Source organism: Equus caballus, chromosome 29 (genome assembly GCF_041296265.1).
Source record: "Equus caballus isolate H_3958 breed thoroughbred chromosome 29, TB-T2T, whole genome shotgun sequence".
Classification (NCBI taxonomy): Eukaryota; Metazoa; Chordata; class Mammalia; order Perissodactyla; family Equidae; genus Equus; species Equus caballus.
Window position 1 is genome coordinate 40,473,855 of NC_091712.1, and position 21,648 is coordinate 40,495,502.

General features: G+C 49.6%; 2 protein-coding genes across 20 annotated transcripts in view; one reads left to right on the top strand and one right to left on the bottom strand.

Annotated features, from left to right (window-relative positions):
- Nucleotides 1-20,189, bottom strand: part of AKR1E2 (aldo-keto reductase family 1 member E2) — a 35,796-nt gene extending 15,607 nt beyond the window's left edge. For 2 of the 19 annotated variants that reach the window (XM_070255280.1, XM_070255290.1), the window contains exons 1-4: nucleotides 20,066-20,145; nucleotides 5,855-6,370; nucleotides 3,132-3,266; nucleotides 1,447-1,731 (exon numbers count right to left, since the gene is read on the bottom strand). In XM_070255280.1, coding sequence (XP_070111381.1) covers nucleotides 1,447-1,494 — 48 coding nt within the window. In that variant the 5' untranslated portion in view covers nucleotides 1,495-1,731; nucleotides 3,132-3,266; nucleotides 5,855-6,370; nucleotides 20,066-20,145. Of the gene's footprint in view, nucleotides 1-1,446; nucleotides 1,732-3,131; nucleotides 6,371-15,064; nucleotides 15,254-15,376; nucleotides 15,424-16,534; nucleotides 16,631-20,065 lie in introns of all 19 variants that reach the window. The other 17 variants (XM_070255298.1, XM_070255284.1, XM_070255297.1 and 14 more) reach the window with 14 other exon arrangements.
- Nucleotides 20,190-20,293: 104 nt separating this feature from the next.
- LOC100057416 (malignant T-cell-amplified sequence 1) lies at nucleotides 20,294-21,081 on the top strand. The gene has a single exon (XM_014737118.3). The coding sequence runs from the start codon at nucleotides 20,294-20,296 to the stop codon at nucleotides 20,837-20,839; it is 546 nt and encodes a 181-aa protein (XP_014592604.2). The 3' UTR covers nucleotides 20,840-21,081.
- Nucleotides 21,082-21,648: the final 567 nt, after the last annotated feature.

Here is a 21,648-nt window from a genome sequence, read left to right on the forward strand (position 1 = left end):
GCACTGCCCATCAAACCACGCTGAGGCAGCGTCCCACATGCCACAACTAGAAGGACCCACAATGAAGAATACACAACTGTGTACTGGGGGGCTTTGGGGAGAAAAAGGAAAACAATAAAATCTTTAAAAAAGAAGACTAAATTAAAAAAAAAAGCACATTTGAAAGGCTTTTTAGTTAGTGCTGTGTCTTAATCGCTGACAAGAATTAGAAAGTCCCAAGCAGAGAAAGTTCCAACATGATCTCACTATCGTGTTTTTGCACAGGGAAGGAGATAAAGTTTCAAAGTTCCTTTTTTACAACCCAGTTGGCAATGTCAGCGCTTCCTTATCCTTTCAATCCAGATAACATTCTCTCATCTTCCAGGCTGGCTGCTGTTCTGATCTAGTTAGGTGACTGTCAATCTTTCTGCCCTTACCCAAGCCTCACAACCTTTTCTTCCGGGCTTTCCCTAACATTCTTTCTGAATAATTATGATTTGGCCTTGTGGGGACCTGGAATTGGCCACCCCAAGATATGTCTCTTTGGCATCAGGATTATTTGAGGCTGATTGCTTTTGATAAACTGGGACAGGGAAGGAGGAATGGAACTTGCCCTTTCTTAGGACACATTTATGTTTGTAAGGTAAATCTCTATCTGTAAAAGGTGCCTCCCCCTCTGTACCAGGAAGAAGAAAGGTGATGACCTTCTCTCTAAAAACTCTTAATCAATACCAAAGGCAAGGACTTAAATCTGCATTTTATTGTGCTAGTCTGGTAACCTCCTGTACCTGACTTCCCTCCCCCTCCCAACTTTGGCATTTCTTTAAGGATTAAGCATCTTTCTTTAGGCTAGGAACTGATTGCTGAGCTCACCTGTGACCGCCCAGCTCCAGACAACCCACTTGCCTCTGGCTACGCCCTCTGAGACAGCAGACCCACTACCTGCTGTGTCCATCAAGCAATGTGCCGACAGGGCAATCTTGTGACTATTGTGGGAGGGACATTTCAATCACATGTGAAACACCCTGTTTGGGGGTATATAACCACTATGTGCACCCCACTTCTTCAGTGCCCTTTCTTCCTTCAGGAAGAAAGGCCCCGGGCCATGGTTCCTCATAAAGCTTGGTTTAAATTTCTCTTGCTATTCTGTCTCATGTGAATTTAATTCGTTCTCCAGCCAGACGAACCCACATTTGGGAAGAGGAAATGTCCTGCTCCCCTACAGCCTCCATATGAAAATACCACAGGGAGACCTCCATTTTCAGAAAATCTATCTAAAAAGTCCATCTTTCAAACACAAAGGAGGAGGCCCAGAGGGAGGTACGGGCGACCAGCTGAGCCGGGTCAAGGCTGCAGCAGGGGTCCCTGCGGGTGTCCGCGTGGGTGGCCCCGCAGGTGGCCCCTCCGCGTCAGAGCGCACGCGGAAAGGAAAGGCGCCGGCTCCCCTCGACTCGGAGGCCCGCTCACCTTCCAGGTGCCCAAGCCCAAGATAGGGATCTTCTCTACCGTCTCCATGCTTCAGGACATCTGTGGCCGCCCCATGGCTCCTGAGGGACGCCCCCACAGCTGACGCCCGGATTGGATGGGGGCGCCCACGCGCCGGTTAACTGTTGCCGGTGGGCCCGCCCACATCCTTGGAGGAGGAAGGTCGGAGGTCGGGGAGTGGATGTGCGCACACGCCAGGCGTTGCTACCCAGGCAGGACCAGGGCGGGCACCGGGTCTCCCAGCAGGACGCCCGGGGAGCACAGCATCTGGAGGGGAGAGATGTCGGACTGACGGGCTGGGGTCCCGAAGTTCCCAGGGTCAGCTGGGCCGGGCCGTCCCCAGGGCGCCCGGGACGAGGGTGAGACCCCAACACCCACCGCATGGGGAGAGAGCTGATTCCTCCTCTAGAAATTGACGTTCTTGGGGCGGGGACCCCGAGGGTCCCACAGGCTCGTGGAAGAGCTTGTTGGCCTTGGTTCTCCATCGCTAGCCCTCTGTGCTGAGTCTAGTAAATGCTTTGCACGCCCTGCGGTCTCTGGGAACAAAGGGCAGCCTGGGGGCCTGGGGCGGAGGACCTGGGTAGTGCGGAACATGGCAGAACACTGGACCGCTCTTGGTGGGACCAGGGACCGGATCACCCTGCAGGAGCCTGGGGTCCTCGGTTGGAAGTGAACGGAGTCATTGCCCTGGCTGGGGTGTGGAGGCCTCGTGAATGATCTGGACACCCCAGGATGGTGTATGGAAACTGGGGGACATGGAGGATCCGAGGTCCTCATCCCCCCTGGAGCCCGCAAGTCCTGCTCCTTTGCCCCCTGGGGCCTGGGAACCCCACTGCCTTGATGACTCCCAAACAGAGGTGTGTTTTAGTTTCGTGTTTCCTGCCTGTGCCTGCAGTGCTGATGCTGACCACCAGGGAGCGGCTGTGCCCACTGTGCTCAACAGAGCAACTGGAGCCTGGAAGGGACGCCTAGAGGTCCCTCTGGGCCTCCCCCTGTCTCCGACCCAACATGCACCTTTTGTTACTAGCATCCATGCCCACAGTGTGAGCTGCTCAGATGCGAGAGGGGACTCTGAGATCCTCTCATTCAGCAACTGTTTCCCCAGCACCCGCCCTGAGCAGGGGCCTCCTTAGGCCAGGGGGCGGTGCTGAAAGGACCAACATGGTGTCTGCCCTCCAGGAGCTCACAGCCTGGAGGGGGAGGTGGACAAAACCACGAAAGCAAATCCACGTGAAAGAGAAGAGCAGGTGCTGTAGGGAAACGAAGCAGCGTGCTAGAGGGAGGGGAGGCCCCGGGTGGGGGCTGAAAGGCCTCCATGGGGACGTTTATTCTCTAACCAGCCAGCCCTGCACAAGGTTGAGAACAGCGTGCCAGCTGGAAGCCCAAAGGGGCAGAGATTCTGCGGCAGAAGAGACTTGGGCCACAGACGAGCTGAGAAAGGAGCCGGTGTGTCTAGAGTGAGCTTGGAAGGAGAGGAGGGCAGGGGCAGACCCTGGGGCCTGGAAGAAAGTGCTAGTTATCTATTGCTGTGTGACAACATTACCCTAACTTAGCACTTACAGGAACAGACATTTATTATCTCACAATTCTGTGATCAGGATCCAGGCTCTGCTCAGCTGGGAGCGTCTGCCTCAAGGCCTCCCAGGAGGCTGGGGCTGCACTCTCACCTGAGCCTCCACGGGGGCAGGATGCGCTTTTGAGCTCATTGACGAGTTACTGTGGACCCACAGTCTCAGTTCTTTTCAGTCAGCTGATCGTTGATCAGAGCCCTCTATTGATTCTTTGCAGTGGGAACCCAGGTGCTGGGGGGATAAGCACAGGAAAGCAAGCAAGACAGAAGGTCAGACTCTGTAAATCCTCTTGGAGGTGATAGCCATTACTTTTGTCATATTCTATTGGTTAGAAGCCAGTTACTGAGTTGAATTCACCCTCAAGGAAGGGATTACACAAGCACATGTGGACCAGGAGACAGAGGTCTCTGGGGGCCATTGTGGCTGCCCACCACATAGGCCGAGATGAGTCACTTGGGCCTGATTCTGAATATGAGAGGTCATTGGAAATTTGATGCCAGAGGAGGATAATATCTGAATTTCATTTCATTTCAACCCTCCCATGGGATAGACAGACTAGGAAATGAACCCAGGCCTGTTTTGAGTTGTATCCTGTGCTACGTCCCCCTCCTTTTTGTCGTTCTCCCATCTCTAAGTTTGTGTATTAACCATATATATCACCCTACGAGTTTCATAGGTCTTCTCTCTCATATGCCTGATGACATCCTTAGGAAGTAAATGCTAGAATGGTCCCCGTGGTGCAGACAGGGAGACTGGGAGGCCGTGTGTGTGTGTGTGTATGTGTGTGTGTTGCAGGGGAACATGAGGCACTCCCACCCCGTGTGGGATCAGGTGGTTGGGGATTACAAACACAGGGCTTTGCCCTTGAGTGGCCACATCCCAATCCCAAGGAGTGGGGGCTGCTCCCTTCCTCTGCCTCCATCCATCAGCCCCTACCCCCGGCCACTTGCAAAATTACTTTAATGCACGTGTGGAAATATCTGAGAAAATTCTCTATATACTGCTTTCTCTTCACGTTACGGCCATGGGTATTTTTGCATTTTGCTACTGTTCATATTGTTGGCCCGTCCCTCCTTCGTCCTGCCTCAGCATCAGAATCAGTCAGTCCTGAACCTGGGTGAGACTTGCAGGCTGGAGACCATGAAGGCAGGCCGGCTGGAGAAGCTGGTGGAGCACCAGGTGCCTGCCCTCCAGAGCAGAAGCGCCTGTGTCCTCACCTGCCCGTCCACCTACTGCAACCTCGCCAGCACCCAACACGTCATGGTTTGCTCTTCAAAAAGTAGGTGTTTCTCCCCTCTACAGCACAGTGGTCACTCAGGCACCTCCTAGCTGTGTGTCTTGGGATTGTCACTTCCCCTCTCTGATCCTCAGTTTGCTCATGTGAAAACTGGGCTGCTAAGAGGACCAAACTCATAGGTTGTTGCCAGAAGTGAATGGGATATGCCCTGGACAGTGCTGCCCCTGGGCCTGGCCCTGTGGGAAGGGATGCCAAGGGCTGTGGTTGTCCTTATTTATGATTTTCCTCTCCCCCGTGAGGAAGCTCTCTGCCTCAAGCCTCACCTATCGCGTGGCCTTCAGCAAAGCTGTTTCCCATTTGTAAAGGAGGTTTCACATTCTGTGTGGGGGAGCCCATCCTGGGTGTAGCCAGAGCAGGAATCCCTGGGGGCTGGCTGAGGGGCCCCAGGTACACTCAGATGTCTGAGAAGGTTCATTCTGTCAACAGTATATCTATTAAGTGCACACAGTAGGTACAGGTACTTTTCTAGGCACTTAGCCTAGTTTAATGATCGGAGCAGACAAAGCTCCCTGCCCTCTGGGGCTTCCATTCAACTCGGGGAGTCAGCCAGTCCCACCAGACATCAGAGCAGGCAGAAGACACAGGATGTTCAATATGACGCCCTGCTGGCCTCTTTGAGATATGGATTGCTCTGCCCTCATGGTCAGAAGGATGACAGATCCCAGGAACTACTAAAGAAGTGAGTGGGCTTTGGGTCAAGAGAGAGGGCTCCTGTCTCCACAGTGGGGGACATTTGAGGGCTGAGGCTGGGGTCCTGGGCAGACCCTGGCTTCCATACCTGCTTTGATTCCCACTAGAGGGCCCAGGTCTGGGTCTGCTCCTGCAGGAGAGGAGTCAGAGAGCTGCCTCAGGGAGCAGAGGGGAGGCTGGGGGCTCAGAGCTGGCCCCTGAGAGAATCTATCCCCACCACAGCCCCTCCCAACCCTGCTCGCCCTCTGTCCTGATCCTGGGGCCCAGAACAGGATGTGTAGGGAGCACCCTGCTCACACATCGGCCTTGCACCTCCGTCCCCTGAGCCCAGCTGCACCTGGGGCTGGGGCTGGCTGTGCCTGCCATTCCTGAGAATAGCGTTGGTGGGAAGACGAGCCCCACACATAGCCACAGAGAATAAGGGAGCATGTTGGTGCATGAGCTGCAGGTTGAGGTGCCACGCTGGCCCGTGAAGGCTGGGCAGGACACACTCTGCATGTTCCCTCCTCCTTCACATATTTCTGCAGCACCTACTGTGTACCAGCCAGTGCAATGAATGGAGCAGGTACAGCCCCTGCCTGCCTTTGTGGAATTTGCCTTCCTGTGATGAAAGGGACAGAGAAGTGTGTCAGGCTTCCCTGAGGAAGGGGACAGGGGTCAGACCCTTGATCTGGGCTCCTGCAGTAGACACTCTTTGTAGCCCTTGCCTAGACAGCCAAATGGGGGTGCACTGGAGTGGGGCTGGCCTCTGGATGGGTAGGAGCTGGCACAAGAGCCCAGGTGCTGCAGGTGTGTGAGCAGGAAAGGCTAGGCCTCTGACTCTGCTGCCCACCTGCCTACCTCCAACACGGTCCGCTCCTTCTGGGCACCTGGCTGGACCAGCATCCAGAGGATTTTTGTCAGCCTGTGGGTTTGACTGCCCTAAAGCAGTTTTGGCTTATGTGCAGCTCACCATGCCTGGCTTGAACCTGGAGCACCGTGCCCACCTTCTCCTGACCCAGCTGGATGACCAGGAGCCCAGTGAGGCAGAGCCCAAGGATGAGGAGGCCAGGGATGGGTGCATGTGAGCATATGAGGAGGGATCCCTACTGGACCACTGAAGGACAAGCCCCCAGGGGCTGGTGTAGGGCCATCAGGTGGCCTGCAGTCTAGGAAGACTTCCTCTTGTGGGGTCCTGGGCTGCAGCTTCTCTAGAAGGCACTGGGAGGTGTTTTGTCTTTGAAAAGGCACATGGGAAGGCAGTCACGTTGATCTTTTCTCCTCTTGCAGCTCCAGTGCCATCTCCAGAGTGGCGCTGGCTCCAGCACCAGCTCCCGTACAATGTCGAGAGGTGGATCCAGCTGCAGACCTGCAGAAGCAAAGCTTCTCGAGAGTTAGAGGCATTTCCGTCTTTAGATTTGGCCCCACCTCCAGGAGCAGGTCCACAGCTAGAGCTAAGTGCACAGCCGGTCCGAGCAGAAACTCTGGTGCTAGGGCCAGCCTGCATCTCTTACCACCTGTGGGGCTGGAGCTACTCCTGGCATCCCTCAGTGCCAGCTCCTGAGCCACACCCAGCATGGAGCCTGCTTCCTCTTCCCTCTGATGGTATCATTTTTTTAAAATTTATTTTATTGTATTTTTCTCTTTTATATTTTCATTTTTTTAAACATATTAAAATTTAGATTAAATAAAATCTAACCTTTTAATCATTTTAAATCGTTCAAGTCAGAGGCATTAAGTACTTCCCCATGCTGGGCACCCAGCAGTACTATCTAATCGCAGACTACGTTCCTCTCCCCAAAAGGAAAGTCTGTACCCCAAGCTGTCACTTCCCGTCCATCCCTTCCCCACGCCCCCAGCAGCGGCTACCCTGTTTTGTCCCTCTGTTTCTTTACCTAGTGTGGATTATTCATATAAATGGAGTCCTAGATGTCGCTTTTTGTGCCCGTCCACATATTTTAAGAGGGGACTAATTAATTTTGGCTTCTTTTTAAAATGTAAAATACTTTTTTATTTAAAACGGAAATCCCAGATGAACCAAAGGTTGTATGTGAAAACCGAAGCCTTTATAAGACATAGAAATATTCTAAATCTCAGGGTAGAAACCACTCTTCTAAGCGCCACATGAGAGCCAGGAGCCATAAACAGCTGGCCGTTCTGTAGCCAACCCAAAACAAGGAAAATGTCACCAGTGGAAGGACAAACCAAAACTAGGAAAGCATTCCTCAGAACCCAAGGCCACAGAAAGTTTTAACATCCCTGTGGTACCAACAGGTCTCAAAAAGCAGTGTTTTAAAAAGGGACAAAGAACAAACACATGCAGTTCAAACAAGAAGCAATGCACGTGGCCATAAATGTCAGAAATGCTCCCTCCCTGCTAAGGACACATTCAAATGTGAGCACTAGGGAGATGCCATTTGTCACCATCACTTAAGGTTTTGTTTTGTTTCTTTTGAGGAACATTAGCCCTGAGCTAACTGCTGCCAATCCTCCTCTTTTTGCTGAGGAAGCCTGGCCCTGAGCTAACATCCGTGCCCATTTTCCTCTACTTTATATGTGGAACGCCTGCCACAGCATGGCTCACCAAGTGGTGCCACGACCACACCTGGGATCCGAACCAGTGAACCCTGGGCCACCGAAGCGGAATGTGCGCACTTACCTGCTGTGCCACCGGGCCAGCCCCCACTTGTCTGTTTTTATGTCTGGTGAGACCAGTCCTGGTGAGGGTGAGGAAGCAGGGGCCCCCGGGATGGAAGTGTGAAAGGACTCTGGGAGAAGAGCTCACGGACCCATCAGATCCCACAGGCCCACCTATAACCCAGCAGTGCTGATCCCAGGAATTTATCCAAAAGAAATTCTTCCACATTTTTCCAAAGATATAAGACTACTCATTACAGTCTATACAGACTATTCACCGCAAGGCTATGGTCCTGCTTCTGGCCCTGTCCATGCCTCCCGCCACCTCCTGCTCCATGATCCAGCTTCTGAGGTCAGCAGCCAGGCCCTGCTCCCTGCGACAGGAGGGCATGGCCTGGCTGCTCCTGCCTGCTCCCTCTCCCTCTGGGCACAGAGCCCCTTCCTCTCAGTCAGGAAAGCACATCTAGAGCAGCTCAGCAAGTCAAGGGGACAACCCTGAACATGCTCCATCCAGATGAAATTCTCAGTTGCAATAGCAGAACCCACGTGAGCTTGTGTGAGCAGAGGAAATCTTTACGAAGCACAGAGGGGGCTCAGGAAAGCTGCTGGAAGGTCAGGGCATTGGGCTGGGGCTTTGGAAATGGAAAAAGTGCTCAAACCACATCTGAGGCTTCACCAGGAGTGACCCCTGCGCCAGCCCCCAGCCCACATATCCAGCACATTCAGCTTCTACGTGGGAGGGGGCTCTGCTCAGTGGGGAGGAGGGAGAGGCCCTCATCTCCCTCAAAGTTGGGTCAGGTGGAGTCCACTTGGTGTGAGGCTGCTGGGTGAAGCCACGGTCAGCCACATGTCTGCCCAGACATGGAGCTGCCAAGCAGAGAACATTGTCCTCAAAGGGGGAACTCGCCAGGTTCTCCCTGGAGGAAGAAGAGAGAAGCCCCTGATTATACAGTGAGCAGGTAGATGTGAGCAGAGGGCAGTGAGGTACAGCTGCCATGTGGGGGGACAGTGCCTCCTAGTGGTTAGGGGCACAGACAGACCCATTGACCTTGGAGAGGTGTTACTATATGAGCCTCAGTTTCCTCCCTGTGAAATGGGGGTATGGCAGCCTCACATCGTACTATGAAGACAAGTTCGATGAGATTGCACCTAGATTGCCCCCTCCCATCATACTAAGAGCTCGGCATCTACTGGCTCTCATGATGAGGACCGGACACAGGACCTGCCACCTGGAAAGGGTGGCCTGTCCCAGCGGGAGGCACATTCTTGGGTCACAGGTGCACTGTGAACATCTGTAGCTATCCTTCATGTGTGACAAGAGTTGTCAAAGTGCCTGTCCCCTGTGCCCCAAGAATGGGACTCTGGAAAAAGACACAAAGCAGTGATTTGCCAATGGTGTCTCAGCAGTGGTGTCTACAGTGCAGGAGGAAAAATGCACCGGGGGCCCAAGATGCACCGTGGAAAATGCCAGGTGGTGACTCCAATTGCTGGTGCTCTCTAGATGTGACTTCATTGCTTGAGCAAAATAGCTCATCCCCTCATACCTGACGTGCATCCACTGATCTGGGAAATGCCTTTCCTGTCCTACCTCGGGGTATATCAGCTCTCCAGCCATGTCACAATTTAGTCTGCAGGGATCTTAGCTGTCTTCCCTTCCACAAGACATCACACTGGTCCATCACATTGATGACATTATGGAGACCAGACCCAATGAGGAAGAAGTGGCAACTATCTAGACTCACAGGTAAGACATTTGCATGTCAGAGGTGGGAAATAAGTCCAACAAAATTCAAGGGCCTATACATAGGTGAAATTTCTAGAGTACCAGTGGTCTGGGGCAAGTTGAGATATCTCTTCCAAGGAGAAAGATACAATGTTTCATCTGGCATCTCCTTCAACCAACAAAGGCACAACTCCTAGTGGGCCTCTTCCCATTTTGGAGGCAACATATTCCTCATTTTGGTGCACCACTCCAGCTCATTTATCAAGTGACCTGAAAAGCTGCTAGTTAGAGTGCGGCCCAGAACAAGAGAAGGATCTGCAGCAGGTCGAGGTTTGCTGTGCAAGCTGCTCTGCCACTTGGGTCATATGATCCAGCACAGCCAAGAGTGCCTGAAACGTCAGGGGTAGACAGGATGCTGTTTGGAGCCTTTGACAGCCCCTATAGGTGAATCACCGCACAGGTCATTTTGAGATTATTTTTTTCTATGGTGTGACATAAGGGTACATCTTCATTCTTTTGCATATGGATATCCAGTTTTCCTGACACCATTTGCCGAAGGAACTGTTCTTTCCCCATTGAGTGGTCTTGGCACCCTTGTCCAAGATCACTTGACCATATACACCAGAGTTTATTTCTAGGCTCTCTATTTTATTCCATTGATCCATTTGTTTGCCTTCATGCCAGTGCCACACAGTTTTGATTGTGGTAGCTTTGTAGTATGTTTTGGAAACTGGAAGGTGGCCCCTAGGATTTTGTTCTTCGTTTTTAAAATTATTTTGGCTATTCAGATTCCCATGAACTTCCACATGAATTTTAGGATGAATTCTATTTCTGCAAAAAATCCTATTGGGACTTCGATAGGGACTGCCCTGGACCTCTAGAACGCTTTGGTATGGACACCTTCGCAACAGCAAGTCTTCCAAGCCACAGACGTGGATATCTTGCCATTTATTTTTGTATTTTTAAAATTTTTTCAGCAATATCTTGCACAAGTCTTTCACCTCCTTGGTTAGGTTTATTTCTAAGTATTTTATTCTCTTTGATACTATTATACATGGAATTGTTTCTTAATGTTCTTTTGTTGTTACTGTATAGAATTGCGTGTTGATTTTGTATCCTGCAACTTGGCTGAATTCTGTTTTAGTTTTGACAGTTTGTGAAACTTTTACAGTTTCCACCTATAAGATGTCATCTGTGTCTCCAATGTGGTTCCTCTTACTCATTTTTACTGTCTAACTGTTCCAGCTAGGACTCCCAGTACTATGTTGAACAGAGGTAATGAGAGTGGGAGTCCTTGACTTGTTCCTGAACTTATGGCAAAAGTTTTCAGGTTCTCACCACTGAGGATGATGTTAGATGTGGGTTTTTCACAAGAGGCCTTTATTAGGTTTAGCTTCCTTTTATTCCTAGTTTGAGTACCTTTATCATGAAAGGGCGTTGAATCTTGTCACATGCTTTTCCTGCATCAGTTGAGATGATCACGTAGTTTTCCCTTCCCCCTGTTAATGTCGAGCACTATGGTGTTTAAGCCGTCCTCAGAACGTGCTCTCATGTTCGGCTCCCCTCATTGTTCTTGCAGCATTCATGAGTGTCTGTTTGTGGGAGTCTGCGCTGGGATCTATACTTTCTGTTGCTCCATGTGTCTATCCTTGCACCTCTACCTCACTGCCTTGTCACTGTAGCTTAGTAAACAGTCTGAGTGTCTGGTATTGTGTGTCCTCCAACTTTGTTCTTCGGGACTGTTCTGAGTGTTCTTGGCCCTTTGTATTTCTCTCTAAGTTCTGAAATTAGCTCAGCTGTTTCCACAAAGAGATACCTGCTGAGGCATTTCATGGCAATTATATCAAAACTATAAATCAAATTGGGGAGTGCTGACATTTTAATATTATACCAGCATAAAAGATCCTAACTTAAAAAGGGACAGATAACAAGCTGGAAAAAAATATTTGCTACTCAGAATCTCAGGCAAAGGGCCTATCAACCCCTATAGAGATCTCAGAATCTGATTATAAAAAGAGCAGCCATACAATATAAAAATGGAAAAAAGACATTATCATACACTTCACAAAAACAGAAATATAAATAGCCTTAAACACATGAAATATGCTTGGTCTCAGTCATGATATGACAAAATTACTAAATGCAAAATATTGCAAGTATACTCTGAAGCTTTGTAGAAATAGGAACTTTATTCTTCATTGGTGGAAATGCAAGTTGCCTTCCACGGAGGCAGTTTGGCTGTATCTATCAAAATTATAAATGTCTTTACCCTTTGATTCAACAATCCCAGTTCAGGGAATTTATACCATGGAAACACCTCTACCTTTGATATATGTATACGGTTATTCATTGCAGCCTTTGTCATATGAGCAAAAGATTGGAAACAACCCAATTTCCTTCATTTGTGATCTAGTTAAATGGATGATGACCACCCATGAGATGAAATATAATGTAGGTGGGAAAAGACAGGAAGAGTATGTGAAGGGAGGGAGCTCTTTACTGATGTGCAAAGTTCCCTCCCTGGCTGTTGGCTCGTAGGGCTGACCCTCGCTGTTCTGTCCCTCCCACTTCAAGCTGGCTTTTTTGAGGACCTGGAGACATGGCTTGACTAGTGTGCCACCAATGCCAGGGTGTTCATGCCCACTGGGAGTTAAAGCCCAGGAATCTGGGCCCAGTGTGGACACTGACCAGAAAGGGGACCCTAGCCAGTCTCCTGGAAGACATTTCCCAGTTCCCTCGGTGAACTCAAATGCCACTTCTCTGGGTTACCAGTGGGAAGACATCACAGGGAGCTCTTTGTCTAGTAGGATCAAGATGAACTTCATGGAGGAAGCTAGGAATGGATTTCCTCACATGCCCATTTTAAAGATGGCAAAACTGAGGACCTGTGAAGGGAATGGTCACAGGGGATCAGGTGTAGCATGGGTGTTTAGACCAAGGAGTCCATATCCCTCCATCCCCACCTAGGTTGGCAGTTGAGCTGCTGGACAAGGACAGGTGTACGATCTGCTGATCTTGGCAGCTGCTCCCAGCTGAGCTTGGACCATTGCCTGTGACCCACACTCCCTCATTTAAGCCCTGCTCCAGTCAGCTCCATGCAAGCATGGGTTGTGCTTTTTCTTGGCTGTATTCCCAAGCCTCTAGAATAGTGCCTAGCACATAGTAGGCACTTACAGATGTACTGAATTAGTGTAATCCTCCATACAGTCCTATGGGGTAGCTGCTGTTCTTTTACAGATGTGAAACCTGAGACACAAAGGGTTGATTCATTCATTCTTTCATGTATTCAGCACCCGAGTACTGCTCCCTGTAGTGTGCAGGCACCCGGAATATAAATGTGAACCCCAGACACCTTCCCTGCCTTCAGAGCTCACACCCTAACAATGGGACAACATCTAACCCACAGCCAGTGAGTGGTGGCTACAAAGCTACAGCCACCCCTAGCACAAGATCTCACACAGCCATGAAGTTGGAGATAGCCCTAGGACCAGCCATGGAATCAGACAGCTCCAGCTTGAACACTTGGACCAGCTCGAGAGTTACAGACAGCTCTGGTTCTAGCTCCAGACATAAAGCAATACCCATCATCAGTTTTCTCACCAATTCTGGAACCAGCACCAGAATTAGAGTCAGCCCCAGAACTGCAGCCAATTTTAGAACCAGCTTTAGCTCCACTGTCAGAGATAGAGGAGCTCCAGCACTGGCACCAGAGCCTATGCCAGTGCCACAGCCAAAGCCAGATGCACCTCTAGCATCCGCCATAGCACCGGCTCCAGTGCTGGAGCTGTCCTTCCCTCCCTAGTGATGACAACTTTTGCTTTAAATTTTCCTTTTCTATTTCGTATACTTATGGTTTATTAGTTTATGTTTTAAAATTTACATACAATGAAAATTTGCCTTTTAATCACTTTAAGTTTTTCAGTTCGGTGGCATTAAATAAATTCAATATGCTGTGCAACCATCGCCACTGTCTATTTCTGGAATGTTTTTATCGTGCCAAACAGAAATCCTGTATACATTAATGCAGATGCCCGGACTCTGCCAGGCACACCCGGCCTGCTTCTGGCTCTGGAGGATTCCAGAAGCTCTGTTCAGGAGCAGGGGATACGTGGCTCTTTCTGTGTGTGCAGAGTGGGAAACACTGGCACCAGGAAGGGTCCAATCCCCATACCCCTCAGCCCCTGACCACCACTAATCTCTTTTCTGTTTCTATGCACTTCTTTCTCCCTGGCCCTGGCCCGCTCCTGAGCACAGCTGACCCTCTCTGTCTCTCTCCCCACCAGAGCTGCAGACCCCTAACGCCAACCTGTGCTATGCATGAACCCCAGCACTAACCGTGACTGTGTCCTGAAGAAGTGGACGTTCACCAAGGGGGTGAAAGTCAAGCACGGAGCCAGCTCAACCCTCCCTCGCATGAAGTAGACAGGACTCAAGAGTGACAAGGACACCTTTGAATTGGTCCCTACCACTGGCCAGCACAAGGCCGCACCCCCCAGGGTCTGGCTAGTCAAGTAGCTAAGCACTTACAGACTCCAGTGTCCCAGACCAGGTGGGCATCTTCGGCCCAACCTGCCAGCCCAGGCCACCCCCAGAGTCCAGATTCACCCTGAAACTCTCCTGCTGCCAGCCATCATGCCTGCCCTTCCACAAGCTGGACTGGCCTCCCTTTGTCCGCTCACAGCCATAAGTTTCTTCTGCTTTTTGGGAACCAGACAACTTGTTGCCACTTGCCAAGGAGCACTGGCAATGGGGACAGCAGGCTGCCCACCTCACGGGGACCACCCTCTGTACATATCTCTCACTGCCTTCCAGAGTGCTGGTCACAGCCACTGGTGCCCACAGGCATGTCTCACTATCCAGCCACAAGGGCACCAACATGGAGCCCAGGACCAGTGGCAGCTCCACCCCTGGTCCTGGGACCACTCAGGTGTGGCCCCCACCTCAGCAGTAGGCATGTGGCTAATGTGTTCAGCGTGCATTCGGTCAGCTCCTCCAGCTCTGAAGTGGAGGTCGTCACCTTGAGCTTTGTCCTGAAGTCCACTGATGACCAAGAAAAGCAGCTGAGTGCCCACCCCTTCTCCCTGGCACTTCCACAGGCCCTCTCTTCCCAATCTGCACCCACAAAATAAGCCAAGAAGCCCCCATTTCTAGAAGCCTCCAAACCTGCACCCTGACATGGGGTGCCTGCAGAGTTCAGGGCCTCTGCTGACCTTGCCATCCCGCTCTGTTCTGGGAGTTGGCCTCCTCACAGTACCCCCAAATCTACGGCATCAGTTCTGCCTCCAGCAGCATCTCCTCCTCTTCAGCTTCCACCATGCCCATGACGGCCACACAGTCAAGGGCACTGTCTCTGGGCTCTGCTAACACAGCTCTTTTGTTCTAGATCCAGCAGGTGACCGATGATGCTTCATCCCCTCAGCCTAGAGGAACCCAACACCACCACAAACGAGCACGCTGGTGATGTGGACAGGTGGCCCGGCCCCTTGGTCCCTTTGTCTCCTGCCCACTCCCAATTTGCAGTGGCCCCTGACTCCCTGCCTGGCATTCAGAGCCCTCTGTGATCTGCTTCCCTAGAACCCCACCCCAACTCCCGCCCCAGCCTCCCTAGAGCCTTCCTCACCCAGGCACCCCCTCCAGAGCCTGGCCCCCTCCCAGCCCCAGCCTGCAGTGCCCTCCCCTTTGCCCCATCCTTGATGGACTCACCTCCAAAGATGGGCTCAGAAGCCACTTCCTGGGCTCCTGTGCACAGCACAGCCTTTGAAGTCAGATTGACCTGTGGCCACATCACAACCCTGTGATGGCAAGCTTATTTCGTGACTTCTCAGAGCTTCATTTGGGCTAGGCTTGGTCACTCAGAGCTGAGTGACCTTGAGCACTGGTGCCACCGCTCATCTATAAAGTGGGGTGAACTCACTGAGCGTCCAGGAGAGGCTCCTAATAACAATAACCACCCTCAACCCTTGTTCTGCCTCACTGTGGGGCCACCTCCTCCCGGGGCTCCCTGCAGCCACTTACACCAGTCAGGGCGGCCAGGGACAGGCTGGCCCTCGTGTCCCAGGGTCCTGCCAAAGAAGACAGGGAGACGGGGGTGTAGAGGAGGAGGGGGAAGGAGCGGCCTAACCTTCTCCCTGTCCAGACTGTGTCCACTGCTGCTTCCAGAACCCCTGACCCAGCCATCCATTGCACTGACCCCTGGGGTGGAATCTGGGGGCCAGGACAGTAGAGTGGGGGGTATTCTGTGACTCTCATGTCCCAAGTCTCCAGCCCTCCTGGCTGGAGTGGGGTGGCCCAGAGGTCCCAGAGCAGCAGCCTGTGGGGACGTGTGGTACTGACCAGCTGGGCACCCTTGGTGTATTGTGGGTGCTGTCTGTCACTGTGGACAGGAGGCCCCTGTGCCCCGGAAGGACCCCGCCACACTCACCCACAGGGCAGGAGCCTGGGCAGCATCCACACTGAGCCAGGTTCATGCAGTTCCATGTGCAGCCCCCATGGGACAAATGGGAAACTGAAGCCAGGAGAGGCAGGGACTGGCCCAGGGCCCAGGAGGTGGGCAGAGCCCAGAGGAAAAGGGACGGTTTCGTACTCCTAGGCCAGGGCTCAATCCTCCCATAGGCTTTGCTTTGGGAATGAGAGCCCCTAAGATCCTGGGGATCCCTGCCCACTCCTCCCGTGTGGAGCCGTTTCCTCTGGGCATGCCCACACGCACACGCTCCTTCTATCTATCCATCGATATGCCTGGTATGCAGAGAACATTTTTGGAGTGTATGAGAAACTTAGCAGTGTTACCTATGGAATGGAGCAATGAGGAAGAGATCATTTAAAACACTGTGGATATTAGTGGATTATTTTTACAATATATATAATTTTTTAATTTTCAAAAATAGTTCATAAATTGAAGCAATGTGAGAAAAGGCACTTTTATATTTCTTTGAGCAGATCAAAAATGTAGGGCTAATGTATTTTTTATGGAAAGTCATTTTAGAAATAATTATTTTATTATTGATTATTTAGAGACAGATGCAGAGAAAACTCACAAATTATAAATCAAGTAGATTACTATTTAGAATGTGCTTCACCCGAGCTTGGGAAATATTTTGTGACTCTGTACAGATGGGTTTATTTATTTAGGGAATGCAACTGGGGAAAAATAATTGTATGATAAAAAATTGTGACCTTTTGGTTGAGAATATTTCTTCTAATAACATTCTCCAGTTGTGGTGAACTGCGTGCAGACTTCAGTTTGGGTCTCCTGCCCTCTAGTGGTCATTCCTAAAACCGCAGACAAAGCTGTATTAAGGTCAAATGTTTGAAACTCTTAATACAACCCAGGTCTGTGAATCACGCTCTGAATTTTAAAGACTTGAGGAACCTGAGAAATTTTCTCACTCAGTTTCCTCATTTTAATTTTGTAACATAATCACCAAGTCTAGATTACATACTCCCTTCAGATTACTGACATAAAACTGACTTGCAGTATCTCTTGACTTTGACTTAGAGAGTAAATTATTCAAAGCTACAGTAATTTTCTGTAAAATGTTTACAAATATAGTATAATCTTAGACCTTATAACTACCACATAAAGGTTTTTACAAATAAATAGATAAATGAAACACTTTTAAAAGTACTCACTGTGTTTCCTACTATTAGGCAAGTCATTTATATACTATATTTTTTATTCCTCAGAACTTCTCCATACACCTTGTGAAGTATATATTGTATCCAGATTTCAGGAGGAAATAAAGTGATACTGAGGGAGGCTGATAAAATTTAGCAAGTGGTACACCCCAGACTTGAAAGACTGAATTTTGTGCCTTACCTTTCCTTCTTCTTTTTAAAATCCATAGTTAATTAATTTTAAATTGATTTAAAATGATTTAACCAGAATAAATTGGTAGTGTTTTAAAGTTTTAACTTGTTAGTTTGTTTACAGCAACACTTGTATCTCATATTTTTTCATATCTAATGTATGTCAGCCTCAAAGACCTAGGTTCTTCTATAAAGTTTAAGAACCAGGCCGCAAGATTTTAGAGAAGGTGAGTTTTTAGAAAGTCTTAAAAAAGAGGTTTTTCATTTTTTAACTGAAGAACTTAGCAGCAGAAACTAGCACTTAGCATCCTTTTCATGGTAGACAGCAACAAACGCTTGTGGGCCAAGAAACATGCACCTTGGGAAAGAGTTACATCCTACAGAACTAAGAGTATGACTTCATATAAAAAGGATCACTAACTTCAAAAAGAGTCTTCATTGCTATGCAACTCCAGACTAAACTTTCTTAAGAGTCCTCTGTCTAAATGAGCTTCATTAAAATATCCTTTGGGCATTCCTCTGACAGCCAGTTCCAGGTCAGATCACTAAGCTCCTAGGCATCCACAGACAGGTCACCCTGGTCATGCTAGCCAGCAACGACTTTTCCTCTCATGAATTTCTATGACATCTGGTTTATGCTGCTTCTACGGTATTGTCTTTACACATAGGAACAATGAGATAACCCCCAAGAACTAAAGAAAAAGAATCATCCTATAAGAGTTAAGCACATAAAACCCATCCATAATGGACAAGGTGAGCTGTTTGTAAAAGAACCAGAGACGTGTCTGGAAATGTGTGACTCCCCACAGAATCAAGCGACTGGAGTGAAGCCTCGGGGAGGCAGATCAGAGGCTCAGCTATAAACAGGAAGCTCAAATCTAGAGCCACTCGTACCATATCCTGTGTGAAGAGTGTGTAAAAATATTCATGTGACTGTTTTGATGTTAATTTAATAATAATAGCTATGTGAAATACTTAAAATCCAATGGTTCTCAGTATTAATTCAAGCAGTTTTCACACCCACCCCCAGGAGATGGGGTTCTTGTTAACCAGACATTCATGATAAATAAACTGAGACATGGACAAGTTCACTAACTTCCAGGATCTCAGTCTACAAGTGATGGAGCAGGACTCACTCCTGGGTTCTACAGTCAGCACACACAAACACCCACTATCCTGCCTCATTTAAGATAGTCTACCCTTGTGATGGTCAATTGTGTGTGAATTTGACTGGTCCACGGGTGCCCAGATATCTGGTCACACATTACTCTGGGTGTCTCTATAAGGGTGTTTCTGGATGAGATTAACATTTTAATTGGTAGAGTAAAGCAGATTGTCCTCCCCAGTGTGGACAGGTCTCATCCTTCTGAAGGCCTGAATAGAACAATAAGGCTGACTCACTACTGAGTAGGAAAGAATTCCTCCTGCCCGATGGCCTCTGAGCTGGGACCCTGGTCTTCTCCTGCTTTCAGACTTGGACTCAGACTGGAATTTACACTATCAGCTCTCCCGAGTGTCTAGAGCTCGTTGACTGTTGAGGTTGGGGTTTCTCAGCCTCCATAATCATGTAAACCAATTCCTTATAATAAAAATTAAATATATGTGTGTGTGTATATATATATATATATACACATACATATATATATATACATATATAGACTGGGAGAACCCGGACTCATACAGGTTTTTGTCCTGAAAACGGGGATACTATATATATAAAAATACATATATATACACACACACACATACATATACACACACATATGAAACCTTTATAGACTATAAGCTCCCACCAACGTGGAAATGTATGTTAGCTTTCCACTGTATATCCAGCACTTGTTAAAATTCCTACTGAAATATAGGCTTCCTAAATTAAGTACGTGTTTCTTGGAGAAGAGAAGTGTCCAGATAGCAAGGATCTGCCCTTATTCTTTTCACACAGCGCTGTCTGGGAAAGAAAGGGACCAGATCTCGAGGAAGAGGAAGCATTTGTTCCCTTAGTTATCAGTCACTTACTGTGAATGTAGCATGTACTGTGAAACAGATCTTGTGCTGGGTGAAAGAACACAGAGATAAAATACACAATTCCTGCCCTCACGGGCCTCACACTTTTCAGAACGACAAGTAAAATCCACGTGGATAAAATGCTAACTAACAGGGTGACTTCTGTATTAACCTTAAACGGGCATGGACCTAACAACGAAGCTTCAAAATATATGAACCGAAAGCTGATAGAAATGAAAAGGGAAACAGATGCACAATGGCGGCTGCAGGTTTCAATCCGCGGCTCGGTAATCACAGAATGAGTAGGCAGAAAACCAGTCAAGATAGGAAAGATCTGAACGACTCTATCCACCAACGGGACATCACTGGCAGGTATAGAGCACATGCACATGCTTTTCAGGAGCACTTGGAACATTCGCCAAGAGGGACCGTATTCTGGGGCGCAGCATGAGTTTGGGAACGTGTACAAGGACCGAAATCCTGCGGCCGGGTTTGCACTCCTCCTAGCCGCAAAGCCTCTCCTCTCGGGGGGAGGGGGCAGGCGGAGAGGACTCGGCAGGGACAAGGTCGCATTCGGGGGTGCCAGGCAACCACTGTTTGCAATTACACGCACCTGCGCTCAACAGCGTCAGAGGGCGTGAGGGGAGTGGAAGGATCCGAGAGACCTGGAAGAGCCGTAACGGAGAGGGGTCGACTCCCGCAGAGACCGTGGGGAGGAGGGGAGGGCGCGTCAGCCAGGAATCGCCCCGGCCGTCCAGCACGGCTAACAGGATGGATGACGATTCCGTTCCCCAATAATAAAAAGGAAAGACAGGCCCCTCCATTCCTCCCTTCCTACAAAAGGAATGATCGCTCTAGCTCGTCTTCCTTCTCCAGTCCCGCCCTTTCACCTACCCGCTCCGGAGCCGAAAATCACGCGCTAAGAACGCCGGCATGTTCCGAGAAGCGGAAGTAGATTTCGCGGAGAGCCGTAAAGCGCGCCTCCCTTCCGGTTAACGACACCCGCACCGACTATCACTGCCGGCCCGCCTCCGGTAAGAGCGTCTCCGGGACCCTCGCGAATTCAATTTTTTTCCTTCTTCCGCGCCGTTCTCTGTTGTTTCGCCCCCTTCGCCTTGGATCATGTTCAAGAAATTCGATGAGAAAGAAAACGTGTCCAACTGCATTCAGTTGAAAACCTCCGTTATCAAGGGCATCAAGAACCAGCTGGTGGAGCAGTTCCCAGGCGTGGAGCCCTGGCTGCATCAGATCATGCCCAAGAAGGACCCGGTCAAGATCGTGCGGTGCCACGAGCACATAGAGATCCTGACCGTCAACGGGGAGCTGCTGTTCTTCAGACAGAGAGAGGGGCCTTTCTATCCGACTCTGAGGCTGCTCCACAAGTACCCCTTCATCCTGCCGCGCCAGCAGGTGGATAAGGGCGCCATCAAGTTCGTGCTCAGCGGCGCCAACATCATGTGTCCCGGCCTGACCTCCCCCGGGGCTCAGCTCTACCCCGCTGCGGAAGACACGGTGGTCGCGATCATGGCGGAGGGCAAGCAGCACGCCCTGTGTGTGGGCGTCATGAAGATGTCTGCAGAAGACATCGGGAAGGTCAACAAAGGCATCGGCATTGAAAACATCCACTATTTAAATGATGGGCTGTGGCATATGAAGACGTATAAATGAGCCTGCCAAGGAGTGCGCTTGGGCTGGAGATGGACCTGAGCCCCCTAAAGGAATGCGCTTGGGCTCCAGACGGACCTGAGCCTCCCAGGGAATGCGCTTGGACTCAATGTGGACTCTGCTGTATCTGTGTCCGTGTCTGTGTGTGACAGCATAAAGGCACTACCTCTGTGGTTATGCTGAATAAATTCAACAGATGCTAAAAAAATAAATAAAAGACAAAGTAAAGATTTGGCACAAGCGCATATGTCGGTGTATCTGTGTCATTGTGTGCATATGAGTGCGTGTGTGAGTATATATGCCTGTGTGTTTCTGTGGGTGTGTATTTGCAGAGGGGTGATTAGTTTAGATTTGCTGTCTCTTCTGTCCAAGCAGATATCAATTCAAACGCAAGTGAATTACCTCTCGTAGAAGCATAGATTTCAAAATCAAGAGGATACGGTTGTTAGATAGACCCAAAGTTGTGAGTGAAGCGATGGGAGGAGGAGAATGGCTGGAGGGGGGCCCTGAACAACTGTATAAATATGAACATTTAAGGGATGAGCAGAGGATGTGAAGCGTCAGTAGTTGTACTAGAAGCAGAAAATCCAGTGAAAAGTGTACAGCAGGCATTATTGGTTGTTACTCAACAAACATCCCACCCTTCATCCTTGCTGGCAGAACTCTGTCCATCCCTTTTCTACATAAATCAGGAAAAAGCTGATTAGTCTAGGCCCATTATGATGGTCTTTCCCTGTGAGATTAATTCATTTATAGGTGGGCATGGAACCTAAGGCCAAGTGGGATCTTCTCTATTTAGGAACCCCTAAGAA